At 40.7% G+C, this 27,534-nt stretch overlaps 1 protein-coding gene across 1 annotated transcript in view; it reads right to left on the bottom strand.

Annotated features, from left to right (window-relative positions):
* The window catches only part of MICAL3 (microtubule associated monooxygenase, calponin and LIM domain containing 3), a 155,307-nt gene that overhangs the window by 17,984 nt on the left and 109,789 nt on the right, over positions 1–27,534 (bottom strand). The window contains exons 27-38 of the mRNA XM_052668226.1: positions 25,118–25,356; positions 23,920–24,009; positions 20,732–20,869; positions 18,686–18,748; positions 15,647–15,751; positions 14,919–15,041; positions 14,179–14,270; positions 10,847–12,707; positions 9,872–9,966; positions 6,395–6,445; positions 4,491–4,598; positions 3,673–3,766 (exon numbers count right to left, since the gene is read on the bottom strand). Coding sequence (XP_052524186.1) covers positions 3,673–3,766; positions 4,491–4,598; positions 6,395–6,445; positions 9,872–9,966; positions 10,847–12,707; positions 14,179–14,270; positions 14,919–15,041; positions 15,647–15,751; positions 18,686–18,748; positions 20,732–20,869; positions 23,920–24,009; positions 25,118–25,356 — 3,059 coding nt within the window. The remainder of the gene's footprint in view (positions 1–3,672; positions 3,767–4,490; positions 4,599–6,394; positions 6,446–9,871; positions 9,967–10,846; positions 12,708–14,178; positions 14,271–14,918; positions 15,042–15,646; positions 15,752–18,685; positions 18,749–20,731; positions 20,870–23,919; positions 24,010–25,117; positions 25,357–27,534) is intronic.

The following is a 27,534-nucleotide window of genomic DNA, read 5'->3' as shown; positions in this document are numbered from 1 at the left end:
ATAATTATTCCTTGGGGAAGAGACATGGGAGTACTGAGAGCACTGTTTCTCACTGCATATGATTCACTTGATGTCAAGAGGTTGCTCTTAAATTTTTCAATATCAAACTGTCAGTACAAGACATCTTAAAAATGACTATCAGAGTTTGTGCTAAAGGAGAACAAGGGAGAAGAAGAAAAAGGTTCAAGAAATTTTCAAGTTTACATATTTTTCAAGGTAATAATTGAAAAGTCTTAATAATGTCCAGACAGGCGAATGCACTATAACACAAAGCAGTGTTACTTTAATAGTGAGCCCATCCCAGCTGTCTCCTGGGATGCTGAAGGAAAAATGGGATAATTTTTTCCTGACATTATCATACTTTACCTTGGAAGTGAAATACCATGATTCAAAAGAAAATTAAAAACAAAAAGGGAAGAAAAAAATACAAATGACAAAAGCGTGGCCCATCTTGTATACAACAAACTTGCCACCTTAAATAGAGCTTCCATTTCAGATCATTCATTCTTGCTACAAAAGCCACTGCCAAAGGGTGAGATCTTCAAAGACATTAGGAGAGAACAATTAAGGCAATTGAGTAATCATATGTGTGAGACTATTTTCTGAATCAGAAACAAAATGTTAGACTGAGCATTCACAGCTTTTCAAAGAAAGGAGGCCAGCTGCACATTCCCTGAGGCTGAGACAAATTAAAAAAGAAGAAAAGAAGTTATAGAGAAAGGTGCAATTACTTTGTCAAAATTAAAGTTGACAGTGACCTGCTAGCATCATCATACAGAATATTTCAGCCTGGCAACAATCAGATAAGGACTGTCACTTCTGGAAATAGTACTGAACTGTTTGCTCTATTGCTAGGATCTAAACTGTAAACACACAGGACACTGCTGTGACTTTTCTGCTTGGTATAAACCACCTACTAAGGCCGAAACAAAACGGATGGAAAATAAAAGCAAAATTATTCTAAGCAAACAAATCCTTACCCAGACTATCTTTTTTTGTTCTCACCAGTCTAATGAAAGAAACACTCCTATAAAGGTGGGAAAAGATCAAGAGGTCAGAGACATGAACAATTAAGTTTATGAAAGACCTCTACACAAAGAAAAATTGAAAGATGACTAACAGAGAACATGCTGAAAGATGATAAGAGACTTGGAAAGTAACTCAGATGGTCTTGTCTGTCCCTTTCTACAAAAGAAAAAGAATCACTACGAAATACAAAACTGTTTTTTCAGTCAGGATTTTCAAATATCTAGGACTAGGAAACACTTCCAAAACTTCCTGTTTAAATGTTTAGTCAATGAGTGATTTGCTCTCTCTCTACAGGGAAGGAAGCTGAATAACCGACTCATTACAGAGCCCTTATCATCTCCAAGTTAACACTGGTGGCCCTCTAGAGGACAGCAATTACTTCGGCCCCATCTTGCAATCCTTCTCCTTTTATGAGGATGGCGTATGTGCATAGGGGGCATACTTCCCACCCTCCCCTTTCTCTCACTTGTACAAGCGTACTGAAAGGATTATTTTTTCCCAAATGTTGACAACATTGACCTTCCTCTTTTGTTTAGCTTCTGTTTACACAATTTCATTAAGAAAAACTTATCAGAAATAGGAGTATGGCACCACATCAGCACTGCTCAATGCAGTGGTCACAGTTAGGTCAATACCCACGCAATGCAGTTGAGAAGTACATTATTCTGCCCTCTTGAATAATTAATGGTATTGGAGGCAGAAATTAAATGCACTCACAGGATGTGATGTCACATACTTTAAACAATGAAAATAATTTCTGCTATTTTATTGCAAATTTATGTAAATACTGAAATATGTAAGCAAAAGTGGTAAAGGATGGAGTTTATTTTTAATTTTCAGTTAAAAAAGGCTATGCTTTATACATATATATAATATAATAATATATATATATAATATATATAATAAAAAGTAATTATATATATATATATAATTATATAATCATATATAATTATATATATATATATAAAATTACTTTTTCCCCCATCAAAATGTGTTTCTTGTTAATCCCTGGATGTAACTGGAGAATTGGAGCTTGTGAATTCTTTAAGGTGGAGTTAAGCCTCCGTAATCAAGAGTAAAGCACACCTTACAGGCTTCCTGAAGAAAAGAGGTTCATATCACAAAGAATGACCTACAATTTCATAATTTCGCTAGGAAATCCACAAATACAGAAGCTCATCTAAGACTGCTTCCATTTTGGGAGAGCTGAGAGTAAGGTATTATGCAAAGGTTTAAGTCTGCAGCCTTCCATACAAAATACCAACTCTTATTCTTGGTCTGAACGTTTTTTTTCTTTGGCATTTTGAAGGATGTTCTCTCAGCTGCTAAGATTTCCAGCTTGTGCTGATATATCTGACATGAATGCCATTTAGCAGCTGACTATTCAAGATAGACTTCTAGACATAGAAGAAAAAGAGGAATTAGAAATAAGAAGAGGTGTTAGTAAGCACAGTGACTGGCAAGCCAGCAAATAGAGTGGAACTACAGGGAAATACACTGCATAAGGAAGGTGGCACTACCACAGAGAAAGAGTTTATACACAGGATACTTCTTGAACCCACATGTTAAAAACCCAGTCGGATCACAATACCACTCCAGTCATCAAGACTGTTTTTCACACTTGTAGAACTTACTTGCTTTGGTAACTATTCAGACCTGCTGCTTTAGCATGCCTTCATGGAGCAGCAAACAACTAAACTTGGTGAAGTAATTGGAAAGGAATCTCAACAAACTGTTCTTCCAGTGAACCTTCACTGCTTAATCTTATACCGTCTTCATAGGCATAGTGGTCACTCTTAAGTCCAAGCAACAAGCCAAATCTTTCTTCCAGTCTGTTCCACTGTTACCATTACTGATTTCTAGTCTTTGTAATCAGGTACATAATCCTGGGCATAATCCTATCAGATACAGTCACACTGCATTTGCCTGCTGGATATTTGACTCCATGCAATTAAAGGACTCTTTTTTTTTCTTCCAGATCATTACACTACTATTAGCATTACCTCAACCAAGTACTCCTCCACTCATGTTTTGCCAGATCAGGTGAAACTCATTTAGTTTAATTATAAACACAGATCACATTCATTTAACAGCTTGACATGGATACCTTTCATGTTTGCATTTCTGCTCTGCACAGCTTTGTCTGAAGCAACCAGTGTGCTGGGCTGTGCAGTGAGGAAGATGTTCTGTGATGGTCCCTTGTAAGGACACTACCGTAATAATCCAACACAATAGAGAAAGCACACACAAATTCACAGTTATTTTCTTCATGTACAAAAGGGGTTCTTTTTCTGTGAAAGCTGTGAATTGCAGCTGGGAACCCCCCAAAATTTTCTAGCTGTAAAATCCAATAATATGTAGAAAACAGTCAGACATCCATTATTAATAATTGGAGGATTACTTCCTGAGTTTCTGGTAAAGACAAGCAAACTAAGTCTCTGCCATTAGAAAGATCCAAGGATTAGAGGAAATACAAGAACAAGGCCTCGAAAGAGAAGAAAAGGGGGAATGGATTCATATTGGACTCTAATTCTAGGCTACAAAGGTCCAAACGCCTCTAAAATCCAAGCACCAATGGACTACTGTACAAGCATTTGATAAAAAAAAAAAACATTAAAAAGCAAACCAAGCTCTGCTGGATACCTGCTTCTCCTCGAAGGGCCTTCTCCACAGCAACCCCTCTCTCCTCTAGCTGTCTCTGCTTCTCTTCCACTTGTTCAAGCTGCCGCTGGATGATCTGTTGAGAAAAGAAATGAGCTTATCAGTAGCAATTCTTCTGTTCTGTATGTAGCACATATCCAGCACCAATTCGACTTCAGTCAAATTAGCTGTTTGAAAACTATAAGCATTTGCATCCAACAACACAATGGCTTGAAAGCTAGCATCACAGTCCCCTCCAGTGAGGACACCCCCATCTCTGCATCCTAGCATCTCGTTTTACAGACACCTGAATATTCACCTATTTGTTACAACTGAAATCCCCCTCCTAAATGCTAAGTGAAAAGTGTTGCCATTCAGTTAGCTGATCCCCTTCCTCGACAAAACCCATGCAATTTCCTTTAAACAAAACCCATCTCCTATAAACAGTGCCAGCAGATTCTCTTGTAGTTAAAGTTTAGTTGTTAACACTTCACCCACCAGCATAATCTAGGAAAGCAGTCACTGACTACAGCTCTTTCATTCAGTGAATGGTACTATATTCATCTCCAGGTAGGAAGGTGTTATGCTCTCATGCTCTTGTCATTTTTCTTGCTGTTAAACTACCTTGACAGGTTACAACAATTTCTTCCCATGTCTGAAAGATTGCACCAAATTTGACAGACAAAGTAGGAGCAGAGGTAACCATGTAGAACTAGAGGGAATTCTGGTACTGGAGCTTCTTCTGACACACCCAGTGGAATGTCAGGATCATGATGCCTTCGGATAGGGTTTCCTGCCATAACAAGACTGTGAGACACTACCTGAGCTCTATGTAACCTCTTGAGCTCTTCTTGCTTGGCTTGTCTGCGGGCAGCTTTCTGTACTCGTCGGGTCAGCTTAGCATTCAGTTCCTCTTCTGTGTAGGCTCTCTGGAGGAGAGGAAGGAAAAACAGCAGACCTTATTTCCATGCCCGGAGCTAAAGGGGAGGGAAAATGATTTTCTTTTCCAAAACCGCAGAAGGGAGGTGTTCTGTTTTTCTCATAGCTGTGTCAAAAGTCAAGCTTCTGTAGGCAAAGGTGTTCACGGTGCAGCGAGCAACAATTTCAGGGTCAAATCAGGAGTGAAAAAGCACATAAGCCAATTGCAAAGCTGTGATTTTATATGATGTCCCATTTCAGTCTTCCGTTGCTATGAGGAACCTCTCCACAATGATCAAATCCATTTTTAACCTATTTCTCAACAGATTTAACCAAATGGACTTAATCAAGTCAATGAGTACCTTATAAGGGGGTCACCTTGATTTCATTTTAGAAGACAAAGACATGTCTACATGAACAGTTACAGCAGAATAAACTAAGAGATTAATATAGACAGGTGTAGTTACATTGGTATTCTGCTCTCTTCATAGAAACCGTTTTATTCTGGATATAAATTATCCGTATTTGGGAATTATACTGATATAACTGGTAATGATTACCTGTGTGAATTTGTGCAATTTTTCTCTAAATCAAGAAGGCAAAAAGATATTTGAAAGCAGAATGGTGTTCTGGTGTGAGAGGGTAAATCCCATCTCAGGAACAATGCCACAAAACTGTCTGGTATAAAACAGAGCAACCAACACCTTAACTAAAACTAGAATATTATAGCACCAGAAGTTATTCAAAATGAGAAAGGCTACATTTATAGAAAGATACTCCTCCTTTTCTCCCAAGTGAACTGGTTTTAAAAATATCTAAATCTAAATTTTTGATTGTACTGAAATGAAGTTCAGTATCTTTTCAGGTATACTAGTTGGTTTGTTGTAATCTAGGTTTGTTTCCTCTCATCACCTTTAGAGCGTCAAAGGAACTTCACAATTGCATTAAATGAACTACAGGGAAGAAATGTCTTCCTACATACATGTATGTAGTCTTTATGAGATAGCTGTTCACAGATGTCTTCCACTTCTGGAAATATCTTCCACATCGACAGTTCAGTTTAAGGACAAAACATTAATACAGGCATGAAATTTCCTTTATCTAGTTATTGTACTGCTGTGCTGATCACACTATCTGTGTTTTATTGTTCTCAGTGAGCAGAGGTTTATATGGTTGAACCACAGCTCTACTAAAAACTCCTCAGATTGGTGATCAGCAAGCACCATTATTAAAGCTCCAAGAAGTCAATACTTTGCTGGAAAGTTAGAGACAGCATGACTTTCCTATTCTACTTAATGCTGTTGTGACTGTCAATAAGGCCAATAATGACTTCAGAAAGCAGCAACATTTCTAAAACAGAAATGCAACTTCTATCTTGATTTTAGCTTGACAAAGAATTTCACTGAGATTTCAGTGAACCCAAAGATTTTGAACAATGATTTTGAAAGAAGGAGTGACAATCCACTTCTATGTTCTTACGTATGTAAGAAAATAATACACATATATATTTAACTCCCTACCAACCCCATTTGTTCTGAAGCTCAAAGATCATCCGCATTACTCTGTACCGTGGTGCACTGCTGGGCACTGATAGTTGCATGCATTCTAACACAGACAATTTGGATCTCAGTGCATTGTTGGTAGACAACCTCTACGCAGATTTTGCTGCCCATGTCTGCTAACATCTCACGCATGCACAATCAATGTTGTGATGTTAGTGTACATGTGATGGGTAGCTACATATTCAATGGGTTAATACAGGGATATACATGCAACAATGGCCAACTACTGGGAATGGAGACACTACCTTTGACGAATATGATCTCTTGAATGCCAAGGCGTGTGGTACATAAATCGACTTTAAAGGGGGAATGGTAAAGGAAAAAAATAAAAAACATACAAAATGAAGTAAAATCAGTTCAACATTGAAAACAGATGCATAGTAAAAAAATAAAGCTGTTTTTAAATGCAACACAGAATTGTGCAAATGCTGAACACGGCCCAGTCTGATTAAGCACAACGAAACCGTTGTGCACAAAATCAAGTTTCTAGCAGTCTCCTGAAGAGGATTAGCTTTGGCAGCCTCTTTCAAGATACAATCAACCTGGAAATACTTTTTTTCTAGAGAATGCTATGGCCTTTATCCACCTATGGATTTAATATCCACATGAGCAGTAAGTATACATACGCATACAAAATTTTGGCTTACAATATGGAATAATGTCTTGTTTGCTGGGGCATATTTGGTCTGAGCTTGCTAAGCCAATCACATATTACTGTGTCACACAACTCTCCATTTATACACTGTTTTACAACCTTTCATGGAGGTTGTGTCTATTTCATGGTTTAAAATAATTTCTACTCCATCAAAATAATCATTTGCATTTAAATAATGACATAATCTTCCTCACTGCTTTGTGACTGGAGAAACACAAGATAGGCTCAGAGTGAGTTACCTGTCCTTTCCCTGTTTAAAAAGAGAACCTCCAGAGAACCTGAGGAGCTAAAATTAGGAGGAAAAAAAAAGATGCAACGTTGAGGGGAGGGGAGAATCATAGCCTTTCCCCTCCCAAGAATATTCTAGGTTCAAGTGTACCTGAAAATAAGGCAAGTAAACCACCTAGAGTCTAAGAGAGGGGAAATTTGTCTTGTGTCATGAAGTACAGAGGGCATTATGTCATTCTGGGCAGTCAGCATTTTGCATTTTCACATTTAATTAAGTAAAAAAAAACAAATGAAAAGCCATAGAACAACTTTAAGCACATAAGCAAACATCAGTAAAAAGCAAACTACCTGTGAGTAAAACACGTCTGATCACAACACCACAACTGTAGAGGAACAGTGACAAACACGCACAAGGACACACCCATACACACGGAACCCACAGGGTATTCACAGTAGGAATTCTTTACAAGATGCTTCTCTTGAAAGACACTTGAATTACACTGAACAACACGGAAGAAATTTGCTGCTGATCGCAGAGAACAGGCTACACAGAGCAAGCCATCTAGGAAGCAAGCTCACTACAATTACTGGAAAAGCAGCAGAAGTAAAATTTCAGTTTAGAGAAGGGGTTCACATAAAAGTTATGTGCCATATAGGAAGTAAACTTCTACCCATAGTAAGTAGCTTGTAATTTAAAACACATAACATTCCCACCCCAAATCAGTACAAACCCAGTTTCGTCAGTCCCAAAGTTCAGTTACATTTCTTTTGACAGCAACACGTTCCATGTTTGCATCTATGTTTCACATCCTTGGACTGGATGCAATAAAATTAGGTGAGTGGAGTTCTCTGATTTGTTTCCTCTAAACAAATCCATTCTCAAAAACTATTCCTTTAGAAAACAGGCAGATGCTGAGCCAAAGAAATTCTTAATATAAGCTCAGCAACAGCAAACAGGAGAAAATGAGATGTTACCAAGATATCTTTGGCAAAGCTGGTGAGATATTTCGAGTATTAGGATTCCAGCCATCTGCCACTGTCACCTATCCCCACAAAGCTCAGTGACCATATCTTTTTCTGCTAATGTTATTTTAAATGAAAGTAGCTCAGCAGAGAAAAGACAAACATACAAAAAAAAAATAAAAACCAACAACCATGGGCCATCAATGCATACTCAAGTCTGAAAATAGGCATGAACCTTATTTAAGGCCTGCTTCCTCCCAAGGAGCACACAAGATAGAACAGTAACTCCGTAACTCTTATCTGAACCCCTTTATTGCATATCTGTCCTCTGCTAACCACAGGTACCTCGTTCTTCTGCATCTCTTGGAAAATGCAGAATTTCTCATGAAACACCTTGAGGGCATGCAAGAAGGAATGAAAGGGGAAGAGAAAAAAAGGAATAAAATAAAAAGAAAATAATCTTCCTCTCAGAAGAGATCTACATCAACTAGGACGAGAAACTGAAAGAGAGATAAGTAAATGCAAATAAATTCTTACTTTTCATCAAATCCTTCTACCAGCCTTATATATACACAGAAATGCAGGACTAGATCAAAGGTTTGAGACAGGAGGTACAGACCACTGTGTCTGGCACACTACCCTCTGAGATAATCTCTTCCTGAGTTATTTAATATATGGACCAGGCTCCATTGAGAAAGGACAGGAAGAATTCATTTTTCGTTCTGTAGTACCAGGAGGGCCAATGGAATCTCTACTTATTCTTTATACCTTGCAAAGTCTGTCTTGCAGAGCTTAGAAGCCAATAACAATGAAAGAAGCAGAGCATATCCATACATTTTCCACCAGCAGTGGAACAGTGCCATCCAAAACTGAAATAAGTAACTTACAAGCATCTAACTTTGGCACTTGGTTCTCACCACTTTTTTAAAACACTGCAAATAAATGAAAAGTATTTTTCTTTCTGGGATTTACAAAGGTGCACTGGTATCTAGTCTGTTTTATTCAATAAGTTCATTAAAGTACCACTTAAAGTGAAACTATTTTAGATGTTGATATGTCTTACACCACTGTACTACTGCATTAGCTTGGGGAAGTTTGCTCAGGAACAAGAAGAAGCACAGTTCACACCAGACTACACCGGAATGAAAATACCATGCTAAGGCTAATCACTATATACTGGGATTTCAAAATCATTATGTATTTTGTCTTTACATTTGTTTTCTTTATAATAGATGCAAAGAAATACTCAGCAACTACCAAGAAGTCCTCAAACAAAACAAGGTCAAAGTAGGAGTGACAACTGATGGCTCATCTCTCCAAGAATAAGAAGGTACTAACACTCTTTGCCTAGGAAAAATACGTAGACCTGCACGAGTCACAGACTGCAAACTACAGCTTACCTTTCAGTTGACAATCTGTCTTGAATGTGCTCTTGAGGCATAAAAAAGTATACTGCTGCCTGCAGTTTGCTTGGAATTCTACCTCATCAATCTATCAAAAAGGCTGGTGAAACAAAGTGCTGCAGTCGGACTCTTATAACAGGTGAAGACAACCTTTTTGCTTAAGAGTTAGGGAAATTTGCTCTTCTGACATTAAACTGTTGTTTTCTGTAGAGTATTGGCATGATCATTACCGGGACAAGATTCACTATTCAGACTGTGATATTCAGCTGTAAAACAACCTAAGTGAGATAACAGATGCTTCATATTATAACAGTAAGAAGTAGCTTGTAATTGTGAAGTAAGTGAAACAAATCGTTGGTCAGCTTCCAGGAAAGCCTGTTCCACAGAAGAAACAGTAACAATGACAAAAAGCATTACCCAAGCTCCTGCCATGGGTCTGAGTCTCTGATCTGTATGATACAAGATCTGCCTACCTCTCGCTTGGATTTCTGGGAGGAGCGTTCCAGAACATCATCACTGGAGAGGTCAGAATCCTCTGAGAAACTCAGGTGTCGACGGAGCTGCAAATCTGAGAAATAGGAATAAGAAGGGGAGTTAGAAAAATAGTAGCTACAAGAGTGCATTTCCCTCTGTAAGCACTTCAGATCTCAGCTGGCAAGCTGCTTCAACTTCAAAATTACAGTTGTTTATGCCAGTCTTAGCTGTGCTGCCTCGGATTACACAGTCAGCACAGAAGCACTGTTCCACAAGATGATAGTCACTGGTTAGAAGCTTAAATCTGGGTGTGTATCACTTTCTGTGAACAGTACTAGAAGTCACGGTCATGATTCTTCCTTTCTGCTGCTTCAATTCTCTAATGCAACATACAGCACTTGGTGACAGCAGCAAGCACTATTCTGGCTTTTAGAACAAGGCCAAAGAAATGTAACATGTTTGCTTTTGATCATGTTTATGGCTAATGTACCACATCACAACTTGCTATTAAACATCCCTGTCTGTACCTAATGGCGTATGAGAGATTTACACGAGGCTGCAGAATCTTAGGTGAGCAAACAGTTGTCAGATCGCAGAGAACACATCAGTGACTGCATCTCTGCAGTCTTCTGTATCCATAGAACCAGGTTGAAACGAACAGAAACAGAACATCCATGGAAAAGATGAGGATCAGATATAAAACAAAGATCTAACATCACAAACACCTGACTCCAGTAAATAGTGCTTCTGTCTCAAATCAGCATAAGGCAGAACCTGGATGTGCCTTGTACATATTAAGAGTGAAGCTTCTATTTAAGGATCCTTTTAATTCCGTAAACATGCAGACACATAATTCCAGTTGCTGCTTATCCTGATCTTTACCTCTAACAATGAGGAGAAGTGCCATTCAACACAGTATCATGATAACAAATTTACTTTCAAGGATATGCAGCTGTATCACATATCTATTGTACCTGCAGCTGTAATCAACGGAGATGCTTTGTGCTTGCCAGAGTCCACAGTAGCACTACTTGAGGGAGTACTTGGGCAGGATTTGTCATCAGCTTTCTTCTTCTTGTCTTTCTTATACCCAGAAAAAACAGACTTCCATAATGACCTGGACTTCGTTGTTTCCTCTGTCCCACCACTAGATTTGTCGGAAAGCCTGCTGTCATTTTTGGATTTCTTCTCCTTTTTGTTCTTACGAGGGGAGAAAAGAGAAGTTCTTTTCTTACTCTTCCCACTGGAGCCCTCTGAAGAGGTGACAGATCCTTCAGGTCCAGCCACATCAGCAGGAATGGAGAACTTCTCACTAGCAGCATCATGCTTTAGTGTGGACACCTCTGCTATTTTCAATGCCAAGTGCTTTGGAGAGTCATGAAACAACTCTTTGGTCTTCAAAGGCATAGAAGATGCCTTTCGTGCCCTTGCGGATCCAGCAGCTGCAGCTGCAGCCATCTCCATATCTTTCATCTTACATAACTGTTTAGCCATGGCATCACGTAGTGCCTGGCTCTTGACAGACTTCTCTCTGGCTCTCATCCTTTCTTCAGCAAGCTCCTTGGCCTCTGCAGAAATTTCAGGCAACACTCTCTTCTTTTGGTTAACCCCTCCCTCCATAGACGGTGGACCACCATTTTCCTTCACCAAGGGCAAAACAAGTGGTTTCTCTGGCCGTGGCCTACTGGTAGGAGGTGTAAAGAACTTCTCATGAAGGCTTGAGTCCTCTGTCCTGTCATCATATGTGTCCTCCACATCATCAGCAAATGGAATTTCATCCACACTCTCTGCAAAAGACTTTCGCACGTCATCCTTTTTGGCCTGCGTTGGTTCTTTGACAGCAGAGGTTGGCTCATGGCGTGGAGGAACGGGAGGCGTTGATGCTGGTGTTGGAGGTGACTTGGATTCAACCTCATTCTGCCAAAGTGCTTGATACCTTTTTCTACGCAAAGTAGCTGGTTCTTCATCTTGAGGAGGTGGTGGTGGGGGACTTGATGGAGGAGTAAGCATAGTAGAGTCAGAAGTGTTGAAGCTCTGGCTAGCCAAAGTTCTCATGTTAGATGAGCTCTCCTGAAGACCAAGTCCCGAACTGCTGGATACATCTCTCTTAACTTCATGGGAACTCCTCAGTTCTTTTTCTGATGGAGATTTTGGAGTGAGCAGAGAAATTTGCTCATTTTCTAACTTGGACAGTCCCTGCCTTCTTGGGACAGGCTGTGGCTTCACAAGATGCATCCTTTCATCCCCTGTGACACTCTCACTATTAAAAGTCTTCAGAGGAGTTGTCTCAAGGGCAGATACAGGAAAGTTTGATTCTGAACGTTTGTTTCTGTCTACTGGGGTGAGTCCTAAGCTCCTCCGGATTTCAGCACTCTTCATCCAGAACTCTTCTACGAGGTTACTACGTTTCAGAGTTTCTTCTGCAGTGGTAGGGCTCCCCAGTTTCTCCACTTCGCTATCCTGGCTCCTGAGGACCAGTTTAGCTAGAGGAGTAGAAGTTAAGGCTGGGCCAGGCTGGAAACATACTGGAGGCTCCACTGGGGATGGAATGGATGTCTCGGCAGAAGGCAAAGGCTGTGAACAGATAGGCTTTTGAGAAGACGTTGGAGATGAAGCCAATTTTGGTGCTGCTGGCTGAGATTCTGCTGGAGATGTAGGTGCAGTAGTTTCTGGTGATGCAACCGGCTGAGATAACACAGGAGAAAGTGGCACAGAAGGGCTTTTAGCTTTTCTGTCTTTGGGAATTTCATCCTTTGGTCCTTCCTCAAGAAGGAAAAGCTCAGGGAAAAAGCGTGCCTCTGGAGATTTTATTGCAGCCAGGGGATCTTTTACATCCTAATAAATAAAATATAATATAATGTAATAAAATATTAGTAGTCACTGGTCACATTAGAATGCTGCTACATTTTTACTGCTAAACCACCCAAGTATTAAAACTTGGAGAAAAAAAAGCACAAATTGCATCTCACTCCCAGGCCTTGAATGTTGTTTAGGATTCCTTCTCAGGTGCAGACATCCAATTGTATAAAACTATTCTTTGTACACAACAATAAGGCAAATTTAACTTTTGGAACAAAAAGAATGCTAAATTCCAGAAACCTATTTCTATCTTTTCCCACTCTCCCTTTCAATATCCAACTCTGCATATATTAGGAGTCCCTCATTTCAGACAGATTTCATTCAAGTCTCTCAAGCTCTCATCAACACAGCAGTTTCTGCTGGCTTGCATCTACTGCAGCTGCAACATTTTTTTAAAGTAAGGAGTGCTTTAAGAGCAAATTAGGCAAACTGCCATATTACTCAGTAGTACAATTCTTGGTTTTATATCTAACCTTTCGGCAAGGGACTTCTCTTACTGAGTTCTTATCTTTCCATGGTATCTTTCGCGCTAGCTTTCTTCTAAAAGCAGGAAGTTTAGTTCAATTGTCACAAGACCACGAGAGAATAAACTGCTCTGTGTGTTTCTATGACATATTAAGCACTCAGGTCTTTAAGTACTGCATTTGGGCATTATCCCAATGCAAAGTATAACTCTGTCTAACAGAATCATTGGATTAGTCTGAAAAAATAATCACCCTCCATTTTAATAGACAATATTGTCAACAATTGCTGTCAGCAAACTAGCCTTATCCCATCATCTGTCCATTGTGCAAGTAAAATGGTTTATAACAAAACTCTCTAGGAAAGTCAAATCATTAAGCAATTCTTCACAAACACTGGAGATGAATGTTTGAAATAAACATTTTAAGGGTCATGGACTTTCTGTTCTTGCATCCTATTAGCTGGAAACAACAGTAAGCTTGCATGCCGATTTCAGGGCTAACAGTACAATGTTAAATAACTCAGCTTCCTTCAGCTGAACTATGTTGCTACCCAGGAAAAACTAAACACTTGGTTACTATGGAATAAGTAATACAAATAAGATTAATACAGAATCTGGTTTTGGTACAGAAAGGATACCCAAACCAGGACAAACAAGAAATAGCTCACTGATGACTTCCATTATGCATTATATGCAATATACTTCTTGTTAACTGTGCATTGAAATGAAAATATCCTCTAATTCTTTTTGCATTTTGTGATGGGAACTTGGGTGACTATGACAGAGCCTCTACACTCTAAAAGTAGGAAAGAAAGACAGTACATTATTTTTAAAGCCTACATAAAATGAAATTTCAAGAACACCAATTATAGAGACTAAAAAGAAGAAAAGAGCATGGCTGTCAGTTCTCAATAGTTTGACCAACAAAAAGTTCTCTTGAACTGTAGGTTCTAAGCAGAAAACTCGACCAATTCCCCTTCTTACCTCTGCTTGTTCTGCTTTGAGACTATCAGCTGGAGACAGAGGAAGAACAATGTCATTAGTTGACTGGTTAGGAGCAGACGGCTTGCATGGATCTATAGAAAGCAAAAATATGTTTAAGAAAACAAATGAGACTGCTGTATCTTGAATTTTTAATGTTACATGCAGCAAGTAGTGACAAATTCCACGGCGTCTTACAAATTCTAGATGAGACATCTGGAACCTCACCAAAATTTTGTACATGTACAAAGCAGTAAAAAATTTTATATAAAAAATTCTACAAGAAGCAGCAATTAGATGGGCTCTCACTCTTTCCAAAGCCGTAATCAATGGATTTATGGATCCAAGTTGAAGGAGGGAAGATTTAGGTTGGATGTTAGGGGGAAGTTCTTCACAAGGAGAGTAGTTAGGCCCTGGAACGGGCTGCCCAGGGAGGTTGTGGATGCCCCGTCCTTGGACGTGTTCAAGGCCAGGTTGGACGGGGTCCTGGGCAACCTGATCTAAATGTGGATGTTTGGTGGCCCTGCTAGGCAGGGGGGTTGGAACTACATGATCCTTGAGGTCCCTTCCAACCCGGGTGATTCTGTGATTCTGTGACTTTGCAAAACACCAATGCAGGCGCATACCTTGCCACTGAGAGCAGTGATTTGGTTCAAATCCAAGAGATTTAAAATCTTAAATAAATGTATAGACTATCCAGAAGGCAATTACAACCACTCAAACACTGGTGGGAAAGCTATTACCTTCTGTCACGCGGCAAGAAGCATCTTCTGGTCCTTCTTCATCTTCAGAAACTTTTAGTCCTGGCTCATCTGCGCTACCTCGATGTAAGCGAAACTCGGCTTCTGCATCAGATGGGATGTCATCTGGTCATGAATAACACAGGTTGGGCAGGAAGGGGTAAAAAGAAAAGAGAAGAAAAAAAGAAGACAACTGTTGGATGCAAGTCCATCAGGACATCTGTTTATTATTTTCAAAATCTTTCATAATTCTTTTGTTCACATGGTTCCAATCACTTTCATAACATGAATACCTAAATGTTTTAGGTCTTTTCTTAGTGCTGAAACAGTCATTTAAGTAGATATGATAGATCATTACTAGAAAGTACTAAAGAGGTAACTGATGTTATAGCTTCTCGGTTTTCTAAAAACTGCTTAATGAGAAGATTTTTAGTATAATACTATGACCACTTCACAAATCTACTTCTATTTTTGTTATTCATACTGAACATGAACACAAGACTGAGTCTTCTAAATAGCAGACAGGAAAAGGATGCAAGAAATTTATTCTACAACCCATAGCACAGAAGTTTCTGTTTCTTTTTGTCCTTCAAGCCTGGCTCCCTCTAGGCTATTTGAAAGAAACTCCTACTGAAAACATGATTAAGCTTAAGTACCCTCATACAAACTGTTTTATATCAATACAATTCTGTTGACATAAGTGGCTCACAAGATGCATAGAGATGCCCTACCGTCATCCAGCTCTGCACCCGTGTCTCCCTCTTCACCCGCCTGCCCTTCAGTGTCTGCAGGCTCTGTGCCCAGCTCATCCTCGACACCATTATCTTCACACGAAGCTAGAATATATTCCAAAATTTAGAGAAAAGAAAAACATCTATACAGTGAAAAGGGCATACACTGAACTGAAATCATACTGAACATATTTATTTATTACTGTCAGAACAAGAAATTCTGAAGTGTGTCAGCTGGAAGGACATAATATGAAATTATACTTCCAAACTCCAAGAAAGAAAGGAGTGCCTGTCCCTTGGGATCTGTAAGGCATTTGCAGTGAAAGTTGCAGGACTTTTCTGAGAAGAAGGCCTTCTGAAAAAATTCAACAAGGGGACCGAGAGGCCACCAAACCAGAATTAAGTTTACTTTTTTTCCAGTAAATCACTATCACTTCATAGCACCCGTGTATTAGGTGAAAACTGAAATCTCACAGTGTACCACAACTATTCATCTAGAAACTGAAACAGGCTTTTGAGGATGTAAGTCAGAGATGAGCAGTCTAGCATTAGGACTAAACCTTATTACGTGTGGAAACAAACTCTGGGCAGCTGTGGCTCTCTTTGGCATTTGACGTTGGCAATTGTAGCAGTATTTAGTCACAGGAAGAGAGAAGACCAAGCTGTGAGGTCTACCTTTCATTAATAACTGATATTAGAAAAACTTAAAAGCAAACAATCAATCAAAAAAACAGCCCCACAAAAAAAGACCCAACAACAACTACAAAAAAACCCACAACACCTTGACCCATCTCTAACACTGTGAATGTTTCACTAGGGTTTTTTTCATTAAGCATTTCCATAGAATGCCATAATTTCAAACATAATTTAAATATAAAGAAGCACTTCCAGATTTTTCAAGGTAGAGTCAATGAACTACATTTTTAGATTTGAGCAGCAGGTCATTTAGCACTGTTATATATCCAACTATTGCAAATGCAAACACAGTCAGCATGTGTCATCATGCAAAATGCTAACTATACACATAGCACCCAATGATGATTCTTGGTCACTCTTTTACAGTAAACTACTCATCGCAAGCTTCCGGACCTGCATGCACACAGTGTCACACTGTCCTTTCTAAAAGGGTTCCTGGCAGTTTCCCACAGTAGAGCTGGAGGTTGTTTCCAGCAGGAGTCTGGATGCATTCCTCCAAGTTTGGATGACAAGGAATTTTCCCTATTTTTGCCCTATGGGTGTGGATCACACTGTGTCATCTTTCTTCAACGTCAGGTAGTGGACACTGATCTTCTCATTTGCCACTGACGATGGAGCATTTGGGACCACAGATATGTTAGTATTGCTAATTAAGACAATCCTGAAAATAAACCAACCCTCCCTAAAACTGAGGTCTTACAGACTCTCCTCTTTCTCAGTTTTTCTCTGGTCTCAAAATATAGCCTTCAGTGGAGGGTTTGTCTTCCTCATTCTACGTTTTCCACAAGGTATTTTTTCTATGCTTTTCCCCTCTGTAATATTATGACAGACAAACATATGCGTTAATTTATTTTCTGTCAACTGCTGTGAAAAGGCAATTGTGCTTACATGTGATAAAACACTGACCTATTCCCTTACATCATAGGCTTATAAAATACAGAATCTTACAGGATGTAGGAAGCTGAGTCACGCAGCAAAGGCTGGACTTCCCAGAGAAGCATATATAAATGTACTGAACAAAACAAATTGTGTCTGATTGTTGCTGAAGTATGCACTAGCCTATGTCGTTTGGGGAATAATAATGTTGTGGGATGGTTTTATGATAACAGCAAACATGAGTAATCTTAATCAAAACCCGTAGAAATGTAACCTGACGTTAGGAATATCTGATTCCACTATGTACATGTGTATCTTCAGATCCAGACACCACAAGGGGACACAATACACACAGGGAGTGTTGGAGGGAGAAAAGAAAATCAGCTCTTAAATAGGTTGGTATACAAACCTCAAGCGAAGATTATGGATGCACAGACAAGGAACGACTTGGAGCAAGGGGGATCCCATTTTGAGGGACACGGAGAGCTTGCAGGTGGTCGGTTATATTATACATATACTGTGCATATACGTATACGCAGTTAGGATAAGAAGCAAGAGGCCAAAAGCTGTCACACAATAATTCAGAAGCTACAAACTATGGCAGCTGGAAACTGGGATCAGCACTTTGCTTGTACCAGCTAGCAGCCAGGAGCAGGCTGCACAATGTGCAGCTATCTCGGAAACCACTGCTCTCCTGCCAAAGCAGCAACAGAAGCAAAGTTGTACAGATGAGCTGGCTATTCTGATGTGCCAAAGCAACTTAGCTGTAGATTACTACATACCCATAACTGCTTCTGTTCCACTCATTTAGGTACTTGCACTGCTTACAGAAATCTACTCTCTCAACTCTAGTCCCAGAATCATCAGTTTTGTCACAGAGCTTAGATGACTGCACAACAAAAGCGAGCGAGCTCTACCTACCATCCTTCAGCTTTACTGAGGCTTTCCTAGATACATGGATCCCCAAGCCAAAGCCAACAGCCATCGTTATTCTGAAAGATCCCACCTTCAACCTTCATCTTCTTTCCTGTCTTCTTCATCAGATAGCTAGTTTGCAGTTGCTATAGATAACTGCAACTGCTTTCAGCACCCCATCTCTTTATCTTTTGACTGGAAGAAAGCCCCATGTTCTTTTAGTCAAGGAGCCGGGAGAATAACACCTGGCCTACTTTTCAGTTTACAAAGAGAATCAAAACACTCAGCTAGATTCCTCCTTTGTTATACCAAAGATAACCTCTCTGTTTGGCCTCCCTTCAGAATGGTTACAACAAACATTGAGTTCATGCAAGAACGGGCTGTCTGAGCAAGGTGTGCATGCACACTCCCCTCCCTCCCTCCACTTCCCGTCATGCAGTAGCGATAGGGCTGTAAGTCCAGGGTTAAAGTACCAGCTCAGCTGCTGAAGGCATGGAGAAGAGACGGGCAGGGTTATTGTGCATTGGAATACATTTAACATCACCAAACTACCTCCAGGGACCGTCTCCAGCCACGCCTGTACCGCCTCATGGCGTACGGAGGGAAGGTCGGACGCTGAATTTAAAAAACAACAAATTATAAGAAGTCAAAATTAGACCATCAATAAGCGTCTAAATCAGAAGAGTGACAAGGGGAGAGTCTTCTCTGAGAAATACACGAACAAAACCTATGAGATGTTAAAATTGAGATATCAGTCAAATGCCAAGGGCCAAACCTTTAGGATCTGCCGTGTTAGAGGAAATACACAGTGAGAAAAACTGACGCGCAGGTCACTGTTGCTGTGTGCTTCACCTGAAACTTTGTACAGGAAGGAAACCCACAGCTGAGGGAACCGAGCTGCCTGGGTCTGAAGGCCAGCAGATGAGAAGGGGCACTACAGCACAGTGGTAGGGGCTTCCGTGTGCCACCATGCTACCCCAGCCTTCAGAACAAACCCCACCGCCACCGCCGCCCTGGTAAGCTCTGCAAGCACCTCATAGCTCAGCTCAGCCAGGGACAAGGTTGTCTACTGAACTCAGATGGAAAGCTTAGAGCCTACCCACAAGTGCTTTGCGACAGCCTTTGCAAAAAACAAACTGCCTGTACTGTATCAGAGTGGAACTGAAGGAGCTCATCTACTGATCAATGTTTTCCTAGTCTGGCCTAATTTGAAGGAAAGAGAAGGAAGTATTATTGTTCTGCTTCCCAAGATAAGCTGGAAAGTCCACAGTCAACTTGGAAGTGCAGGTCTCCCTCCAATTTGCTGGCAGGTATACAATGTAGAAAAGTGGAATTATAAAATGTCAACTAACAGAATTCAAAAACTACAGTGTCACAGGCCCTCAGGCAGAAGCTAAAGCAACCTCAGTTGCAGTAAGCTTATGAAAATATGTTGACTTTTTTTACTTGTCGTTCTTAAAGCTCTAGGAACACTGAATATTACAGAAAGCAGAACACTGCGTGCTTCTTACTTGCAGGGAGCTGTTTTCACATCAGAAAATCCCAATGCAACCTGCAAACTGCAACTGTAAGCATTGCTGAGCTGAACTGGAACTGTGTATCAAGTTGGATCATGATTTAAAAAAAACAACAAAAGAAAAGCCAATTAGAAATATGAGGAAAAGATCATTATCTGGAATGGAATGTGATCAAGCAAGATGAGGTAAAGCCCTAGGTTCTGTAAAACAGATCAGTCATGAGCTTAATCTCATATTTCCTGTGAAAGACATCCCTTCTCACAACATACTTACTCCCCCTGCAATTCTGCCACAGTAATTACAAGACTTTGATAGAAGACAGCCACTCACTAACAGCATCATTAGCTTTAACTAAGCTCAGCTTTCTGCACCTACAACATACTTACCTTAAGATACACTGTAATGCAGGCTAGAATAAGGGCTGTAGGGACTCACAGGTGTTTGTAAGACTGCTAGACCGTTAGCATATTCCCCTTCCAAAGTTTTCCTTTATGCAACTGGCAATTCAAAAAGCTCACACCTCACTTTAAAAAACAGGTATATTTTCCAGTGTTCAGCACAGGGAGTCAACATAACCCGTGGTGAGATATGCAAACCTTTGGAACTCCACCGTTCACCAATGATACAAAATGCAGTTACGCAGTTTGAATAACAGCTATAGAGGCTCAATACAGAAGCCAACTCCATTTGATCTTTGCTGTAGCAGGTACACAGTATAATCCTTTAACTTTCTCTGAAGGGGCACAGAGTCCTTGCTGCCACAGAAAGCACTGCTACCCCTGAAGTCAGTTACCAGGACCTGATTGCCAGTACTCTGCACAGTGAGGGAGAACGCTACAGAGCCAGAGCAGGCACACAAACAGGTCAGAAGTCACAACAACATAAGGCTGAGAAAGCACTCATTTTAAGTACACACTGTCTTGAAAAGCAAAATGTTTAACCACGTGTAATTTCAGAAAGCAGTTCCTTTGGATTACAGCTGTCCCTGCTGTCCACTGGTCTTGAAGGGCACAGAAGCAACATGGTTAAACAGCTGCAGCTGTGATCTAGGAACTGATGATGCACGGCAAGGGAAAATTACCTCTGGAGGTGGAGGACTTTGAGGCTGGGACCATTTTTTCCTCCTCCTCTTTTTCACGTATGTGTGTCCAGTGCACATCTGCCAGAATCTCCAGAGGATCAACCGGATTTACAATCTGCTGCAGCCTAAGGTTTCCAGCTAGCAGATGGAGGAGGGGATGGCATACCGGGATGTGGGCAGGGTGGAATGAAAGACAGGGAGGAAGAGATGGGACAACAGTGGAAAGGAAAGGTAACACATCATAGGAAAGGAAATAAGAAAAAAGAAAAGAAGGTGTTACTGGCTAAGACAGTTTTCAAGACAGAAAAAGTTTAGCATTGTGTGTGCACGCAAACACTAACACAGAGCTCTCCAGACTCCCCACCAAAGCTCATTAATGCCATTCCAGAGGCAAAGAGATGCTATCAAAAAAAAACCCCGTCATTGCAGATTATGTCTATTGCAGGCAGTTTCACTGAAATGAAAGACATTCCCTGGGTGTCCAACAGATATGTGGTGTGCAAATATCAATGCAGCAGAAATTTCCAGCTCCTTCAGCCTATTCTTCATGACTACTGACAAAGACATCTTGCTTTTAAGGGACAGTCTGCTTTGTAGCTTGAGGCACCAAAACAAAAGGTCTTTCATGCCCTACTATTAGGTTAAGTACTCCTATTTGTGCTGAACAGTATCTCCTTGTGAATTAAATTACATGAGGGATCTCAGAGTTTCTCACACATGTGGATGTGCGTGCATGCTTAAAATAGTACATGGCACAATCCTGCTATTTTGCACTGTAAGGCTTGTTCAAAAGGTGCAATTCTTTTTCCGAAGAATATCAGTATTTTCATTATGCCTTAACAGTGTCTCCACTTCCTCAGAAGGGACTTCCTGTTACAGAAACGAATTTGTTTAAAGTAGTTTGCATTACTCCCCAATTATCTGCCTATACAACCCTCGGATATGGATAGTCAGAGAGAACAATAGGCACACTACTGAAGCAACTGATAAGCAAACTGCTTAACTGCTGCAAAACATCCGTGTTGCAAACATCTAACCTGCTGCACATCATATTGACAGACCCTACCTCTGTTGCTGTCAGTTACGGGACTACAGCTCAGGCTTTATTTACCCATTAAAAAAAACCCAACTTATTCTATAGGGAACAAGGTGTTCTGTGTCTTCTGTAGTGCTCTTCAGAAGCAAATGATCCATTCTGAGAAGTAAAATGCCACTTACTTCATGAGCAGTAATTCAATTTTTAGAACAGCTGATTACTCCTACATAGGGCCAACACTGTTTCAGCAGTTAAGAGCCCCAAAAACAATTAGGTTTTTATGTTGTGGACTAGTGTTTGAAGGAAACAAGAAACATCAGCAGCATTTAGAAGTTGCACTCATCATTTCCTGCTGTCTTGTTTTAACAAAGGTCCTCTTTCCCGGCCATGTTTTTCCCAGAAATGACAAAGTGTTTGAGACTTCTGTTTCAGAAATGACTGTGTGTGACATTTGGCATCAGAATTGCAGAAGAAACAGGCAGAAGGAACTGCAGGAAGGACAGAATTACCTGTTGGTTATTAAAGAGGAAAAGGGGTCAGATGCACAAACTCAAACGCAGAGCAGAATTCACGATTTAGCCAAGGATTCAGCAGTTTTAGGTCTCTGTTAACCCATCAGAGAGCTTTCTTATCAATCAGCACAAACTACAGGACATCTTGCAGGAACAAAGGTCTGGGCTTTTCTCACTGCAATCCAAAGCACTCACATGCAGGCCCCAAGGTGAGTAGAGTTAGCATTTGCATCGCCAAACAAAATTTTGTGTTAAATGGTTTAGGTTTGCCAGCAATGGCTGAGAAGTATATAGTCACTCAGCAAGGCTAGGAAAGAGCAGGTCCCACGTGATCTCGATGTTCGAAAATGGATTTCTCTGGGATTTAGTCTAGCGTAACATACCTTCGGTTACCCCACAACTATCCAAACAGAGGCCTGTCTCACTTAAAACATTGGTCCTTTTCACCTTTTCCAGTAAATAAATAGCAGTTTAATCAGCACAGCCAACTGTGTAGGAGTGCTGCTTGCCTGACAGGCAAACCTGATATTTCCTTGAGATCTAAATGCTTGAGAATTTCAAGAGACACTTGGTGCAGCCCTCTCTCAAGACTGCCTGCAAAGTTCTACAGGAACTGGAAGCTGGGTGCTAATTCCACTTACATATGGTAAGGTAGCTTTCCCCTCCAGGCACTTTCTAAGAAGTGAGCAGTCTGGATGTTTAACTTCAAATGGAACAAGAAGCCACTCACTAATCAACTCCTCAGAATCCACATCTAGAGAACAGTAGCAGCTACAACAGCTTCATTTATGCTCTTCAGCCATCTTACTAATACTTCTCGTTCTTAATACCACAAAAGTTAATTTGGAAAAAAACATAACTTTTTTTTTTTTTTTTTTTTTTTTTCAGGAAAAAAAAAAAAAAAAGGTCAGAAGCTAAGCTACAGCTGTTACAACCATAGGCTGCAAAATAGGCAGTTAGATGACGGGGTATGCCCTCTTACCTGCAGTAAGGCACTTGGGTTCTCCTCTTATGAATTCTGGCTCTAATGAACCACATTGAGGGACTAAGGGATTAATAAGCTATTAGGACCAAGTGCTTCAAAAAAATAAAAAACAACCATCAGAAATAAACTGCAACAAAATGCATTATGGAAAACAGCACAACTAGTTAGATAGGAACGTCAGATTCATCTTATGCACATTTTATGATCAAAATATCTGAGGGATCTGCTCCATTTGATTAGCTCCCCAGTAGTCTCTCCCTACAGACACACATTCACAAAGGACAATAACAAAAAATGCAAGTTTGCTCCCACAATCGCAGTACTTTGGATGTGCCCCACATGTCTGACATATTGCACAAGTGTGCAGCACACCTATGTGTGTATGAACCAAACCTGAAGCTCCTAACTAGGTGGGGGTCATTGTTCATGCACATTACAGTTGCAAATTGTCCAGGCTTTCTGGATACCCTCAAGTGCTGGGCAACTTTATTTTTTTTTCCTAAAATCAGGGCAACGTCTGGTAACAACTGCTATCAAATCGATATTTAGAAAGCTGGTGAAGTAATTACGTAAAACACAGAACCTTCTCGTGTGGGACCTGCTCTTTAAAACATTCCCCCCATACTTAGGGGAAGTGGAAATAGCATATGGGTACCTTTAAATGTACCCGTGTCCTCTTCATTTGAGAGACGTTGAAGCCAGAGGCCTTGCTGCAGCTCTTTCTCCCAAGGGCAATACTCTCCCTCTACAGCAGAGGGAACCACACATCCATATATCACATCAGACACACGTGTGTACATACACAAGCAATGGAGAGAGAGAGAGAGAGAGAGAGAGAGAAGGAAAGAGAGAGAAAGGACAGCATCAGAAAGAAAGACTGACTGGAAATCCACCGAGACCCCTTATTTCTACTGTATGTAGCAGGAAAACTGCTCAAAAAAAACCCCATCTGCCTGAGCACACCAAGATTTAGCAGACTAAACATGCATGTTACCACATTAAAAAAGCAGTCCTGACTTTCACAGCTCCTACATTTAAAAACCAGGCAAGCAGCCTGCTGACCTGATGAGCAGAACTAAGCCAGTAAGACCTAAAATAACAGGACCAGTGTTGCAGTAGGTAGCCAAAGTCCTTTGTGAAGAAGCTCTTTGGAGTCTACTAGTCTTCACAGAAAGGAAATGCGAGTATAAAGACAAAGACAAGATCAGCAAGAAAATGGGAATGGTGATGAAACACTGAAAATGCCTGTTCTTAGCACAAACTCTGCATTTTGATGACTGAGACAAACACAGAGGGGAAGGAGTCTTTCCCTAAGATTTTCCACAGAAATCCCTCAGAGAAAAAAACAAGAATCCTCTGAACTCCCTGAACTTCTCAAGGTTGTCCTTAAACAAAGGAGGACTAAAAGCAGATTCTTCTGGGATGTCCTGCTGTGAGCTAGGGCACTACCCCTGAGTGAAGCACCCCGCAGCACTGAAAACATTGCCTCCACAGTGCTTCCAGTTCTTGCCATCAAGGAACAAAGAGCCCATTCAAATCCAATTCCCAATAAAAATAATAAATAACAGTAAAACAATACATTGTCACAGAGCTGTGAGTTGCACATGTCGGCATGGTGTATGGACAGCATACTGCGCTGGTACTAGCGCTGCAAGTGCTCCGTGGGGAAAGTTCTTTCTGTATCCAAAATGGACAATTCAAAGCTTCCCTCGACAGTAACACCCTCAAAAACCAAAGTAATAAAGTGAAAGGAGAAAGAAAGTTTTCCAAGGCTCATTATGCAGAACAAGAAGCACGCAGCCCAGTCTTCCCTGCTGTCTAGCAGAAAAAAGGGACAAATCAACGCGTCTAACCTTCGCTAGACTCCTCTTCATATTCCTCATCGTCCTCCTCCTCTTCGTCTTCTTCTCTGTCATCATACTCATGATTTTCCTCCGCTTCAATCTCTTCTTCGCTCTTCCCCTTCAATAGGGCATGGATGCGCACAGCCTCTTTCCATGGCACACCTCCCAAGTCTGAAGGGGGTTGCTGAGGCAGCAGCAGTTCATCATCCTCATCTTCATCTTCCTCCTCCATCTCAGACTCTGAACTGCTGTTAAAGTTTAAAAAAAAAAAAAGATAAAGAAACCACTAGTAAATGTTTCCTAGATCAGCCCTGGACCACTGACAAGTCATTTCAGTACATACAAGTCTGATGTACACACAGTGGAAACCACAATACTAATTTTCTGCTTTCAATATTTCATATGTATTTTCAGTGACAGCACTATGCGTGGCCTGTAGTACGGTCACAGTGTGGCATAAAAGTGCTCATGAATCCATGCCCAAATATTTTTGCAGTATTAATTATTACAGTGCGTGATCATACAGTGGAGAGAAGTGACCTTCCTAATACCACATTGCTTTGGATAAACTCGTTCAAGAGTGCTTGGCAGTATCATAACATAGAAGGTCACATCTTTTGATGATGGCAGCTTCTGCTAGCGTTTTGGATAGCTAAGATGTTTTTGGCACTTGCTGGGGACAACTATAGAAGACCTTATGAGTAGAACTCACAACACAACTATCAGGTGCCAAAGGATAAAGAATGTAAGAGCTAAGGAAAGATGGAGAAAAAATGCAAAATTCCTCACTTTTCTACACAGAATTACAGCATGGTTTGGGTTGGAAGGCACTGTTAACATCACCTAGTTCCAACCCTCCTGCTATAGGCAGGGACCCTCTAGAGCAGGTTGCTCAAAGCCCCATCCAGCCTGGCCTTGAATGCTTCCAGGAAGGAGGCATCAACAACCTCACTGGGCAACCAGTTCCAGTGTCTAACCAGCGTCACTGTAAAGGATTTCTTCTTAATATCTAGTCTAAATCTACCCTCTTCCAGTCTGGAATCATTTCCCTTCCTTCTGTCACTACACGTCCTCCTCAGCTCTCCTGTAGGTCTCCTTCAGGTACTCTAAGGCCTTCTCTTCTCCAGGATGAAGAACCCCAGTTCTCAGCCTGTCCTCAGAGGGAAGGTGCTCAGACCTCTGATCATCTTCATGGCCCTCTTCTAGACCCACTCCAACAGCTCAATGTCCTTCTTGTTTTGGGGGCCCCAGAACAGGATGCAGTGCTCCAGGTGAGGTCTCACAAGCACCACCTCCCTTGAGGTTACACTCCCTCCTGGTCACACTTGTCTTGATGCAACCCAGGATACAGTTGGCTTTCTGGGCTGCAAGCACACACTGTCGGCTCATGTTGAGTTTTTCATCAATCAGCACTCCCAAATCCTTCTCCTCAGGGCTGCTCTCAAGTCATTCTCTGCCCAACCTCTATCTGTGCTTGGGATTGGGATTGCCCTGACTCAGGTGCAGGACCTTGCACTTGGCCTTGTTGAACTTCACGAGGTTGGCATGAGCCCACCTCTCAAGCCTGTCCAGGTCCCTCTGGATAGCATCCTTTTCCTCTAGCATGTCTACTGCATCACTCAGTATCATATCCAAATTTGCTGAGAGAAACAAAATTATCATATGTATCCAATTAAGTACAGAGTGTACACAGTGGCAAGAAACCATAGGAAGCAGTATAAGGATAATTACAATGATGAGTTCATTATTCTCACAGTGTAGTCTAAAACATGCAAAACAATAGACCATTAGTGCTCTTTGGTAGGCATCTCTCTTTGATTCAAGCAGTTCTTCTCTATAGGCGGAAGGGACAAGGGATTGTCTAGAACTGTCGTTGTCTATACAACACTGCATCTAGCTCATTCTTACATGCTGGACCACCTAGAGATACTGGGAAGAACAATGGTTGCAAGTCATTGGAAAACAAATATAAATCATAACATCTTCAGAGAATGCATGCACATGGTGACAAAGTATTCTTTCTTTATTTTTCCTTAACAGAACACTGTCAGAAAATAATTGTATTTACTACAGCAGCAGTTGGATGTTTCCCATATAAATCTTAATAGGCCCAAACTCATCTCATTTGAAGGACAAAGCTAAAATTTAGGTGAATCATTTGAGAGCAGTATTCTGCTGCTGCTGCTTCCTTATGGAACTATCACTGCAGGCAACAAACTGACACCTTTGGCAGAACCCCTTCCACATAAACAATGAAAGGGAAAACAGAAAAGTTGAAAATAGCAAAGGATGAAGTTTAAATTGCATTTTGGTCTATGAAATATACCTTCTTTTGCTGTTGAAATTCTTTTCCCCACAAGTAAGATTTTCATTATATGAGCATTATATGTGACAAATTGACACTTTACAAGACCAATACACAGCAG

This window comes from Tympanuchus pallidicinctus, unplaced genomic scaffold, assembly GCF_026119805.1.
Source record: "Tympanuchus pallidicinctus isolate F22 unplaced genomic scaffold, pur_lepc_1.0 scaffold8, whole genome shotgun sequence".
Lineage (NCBI taxonomy): Eukaryota > Metazoa > Chordata > Aves > Galliformes > Phasianidae > Tympanuchus > Tympanuchus pallidicinctus.
This window is presented reverse-complemented; position numbering and strand designations above follow the sequence as displayed.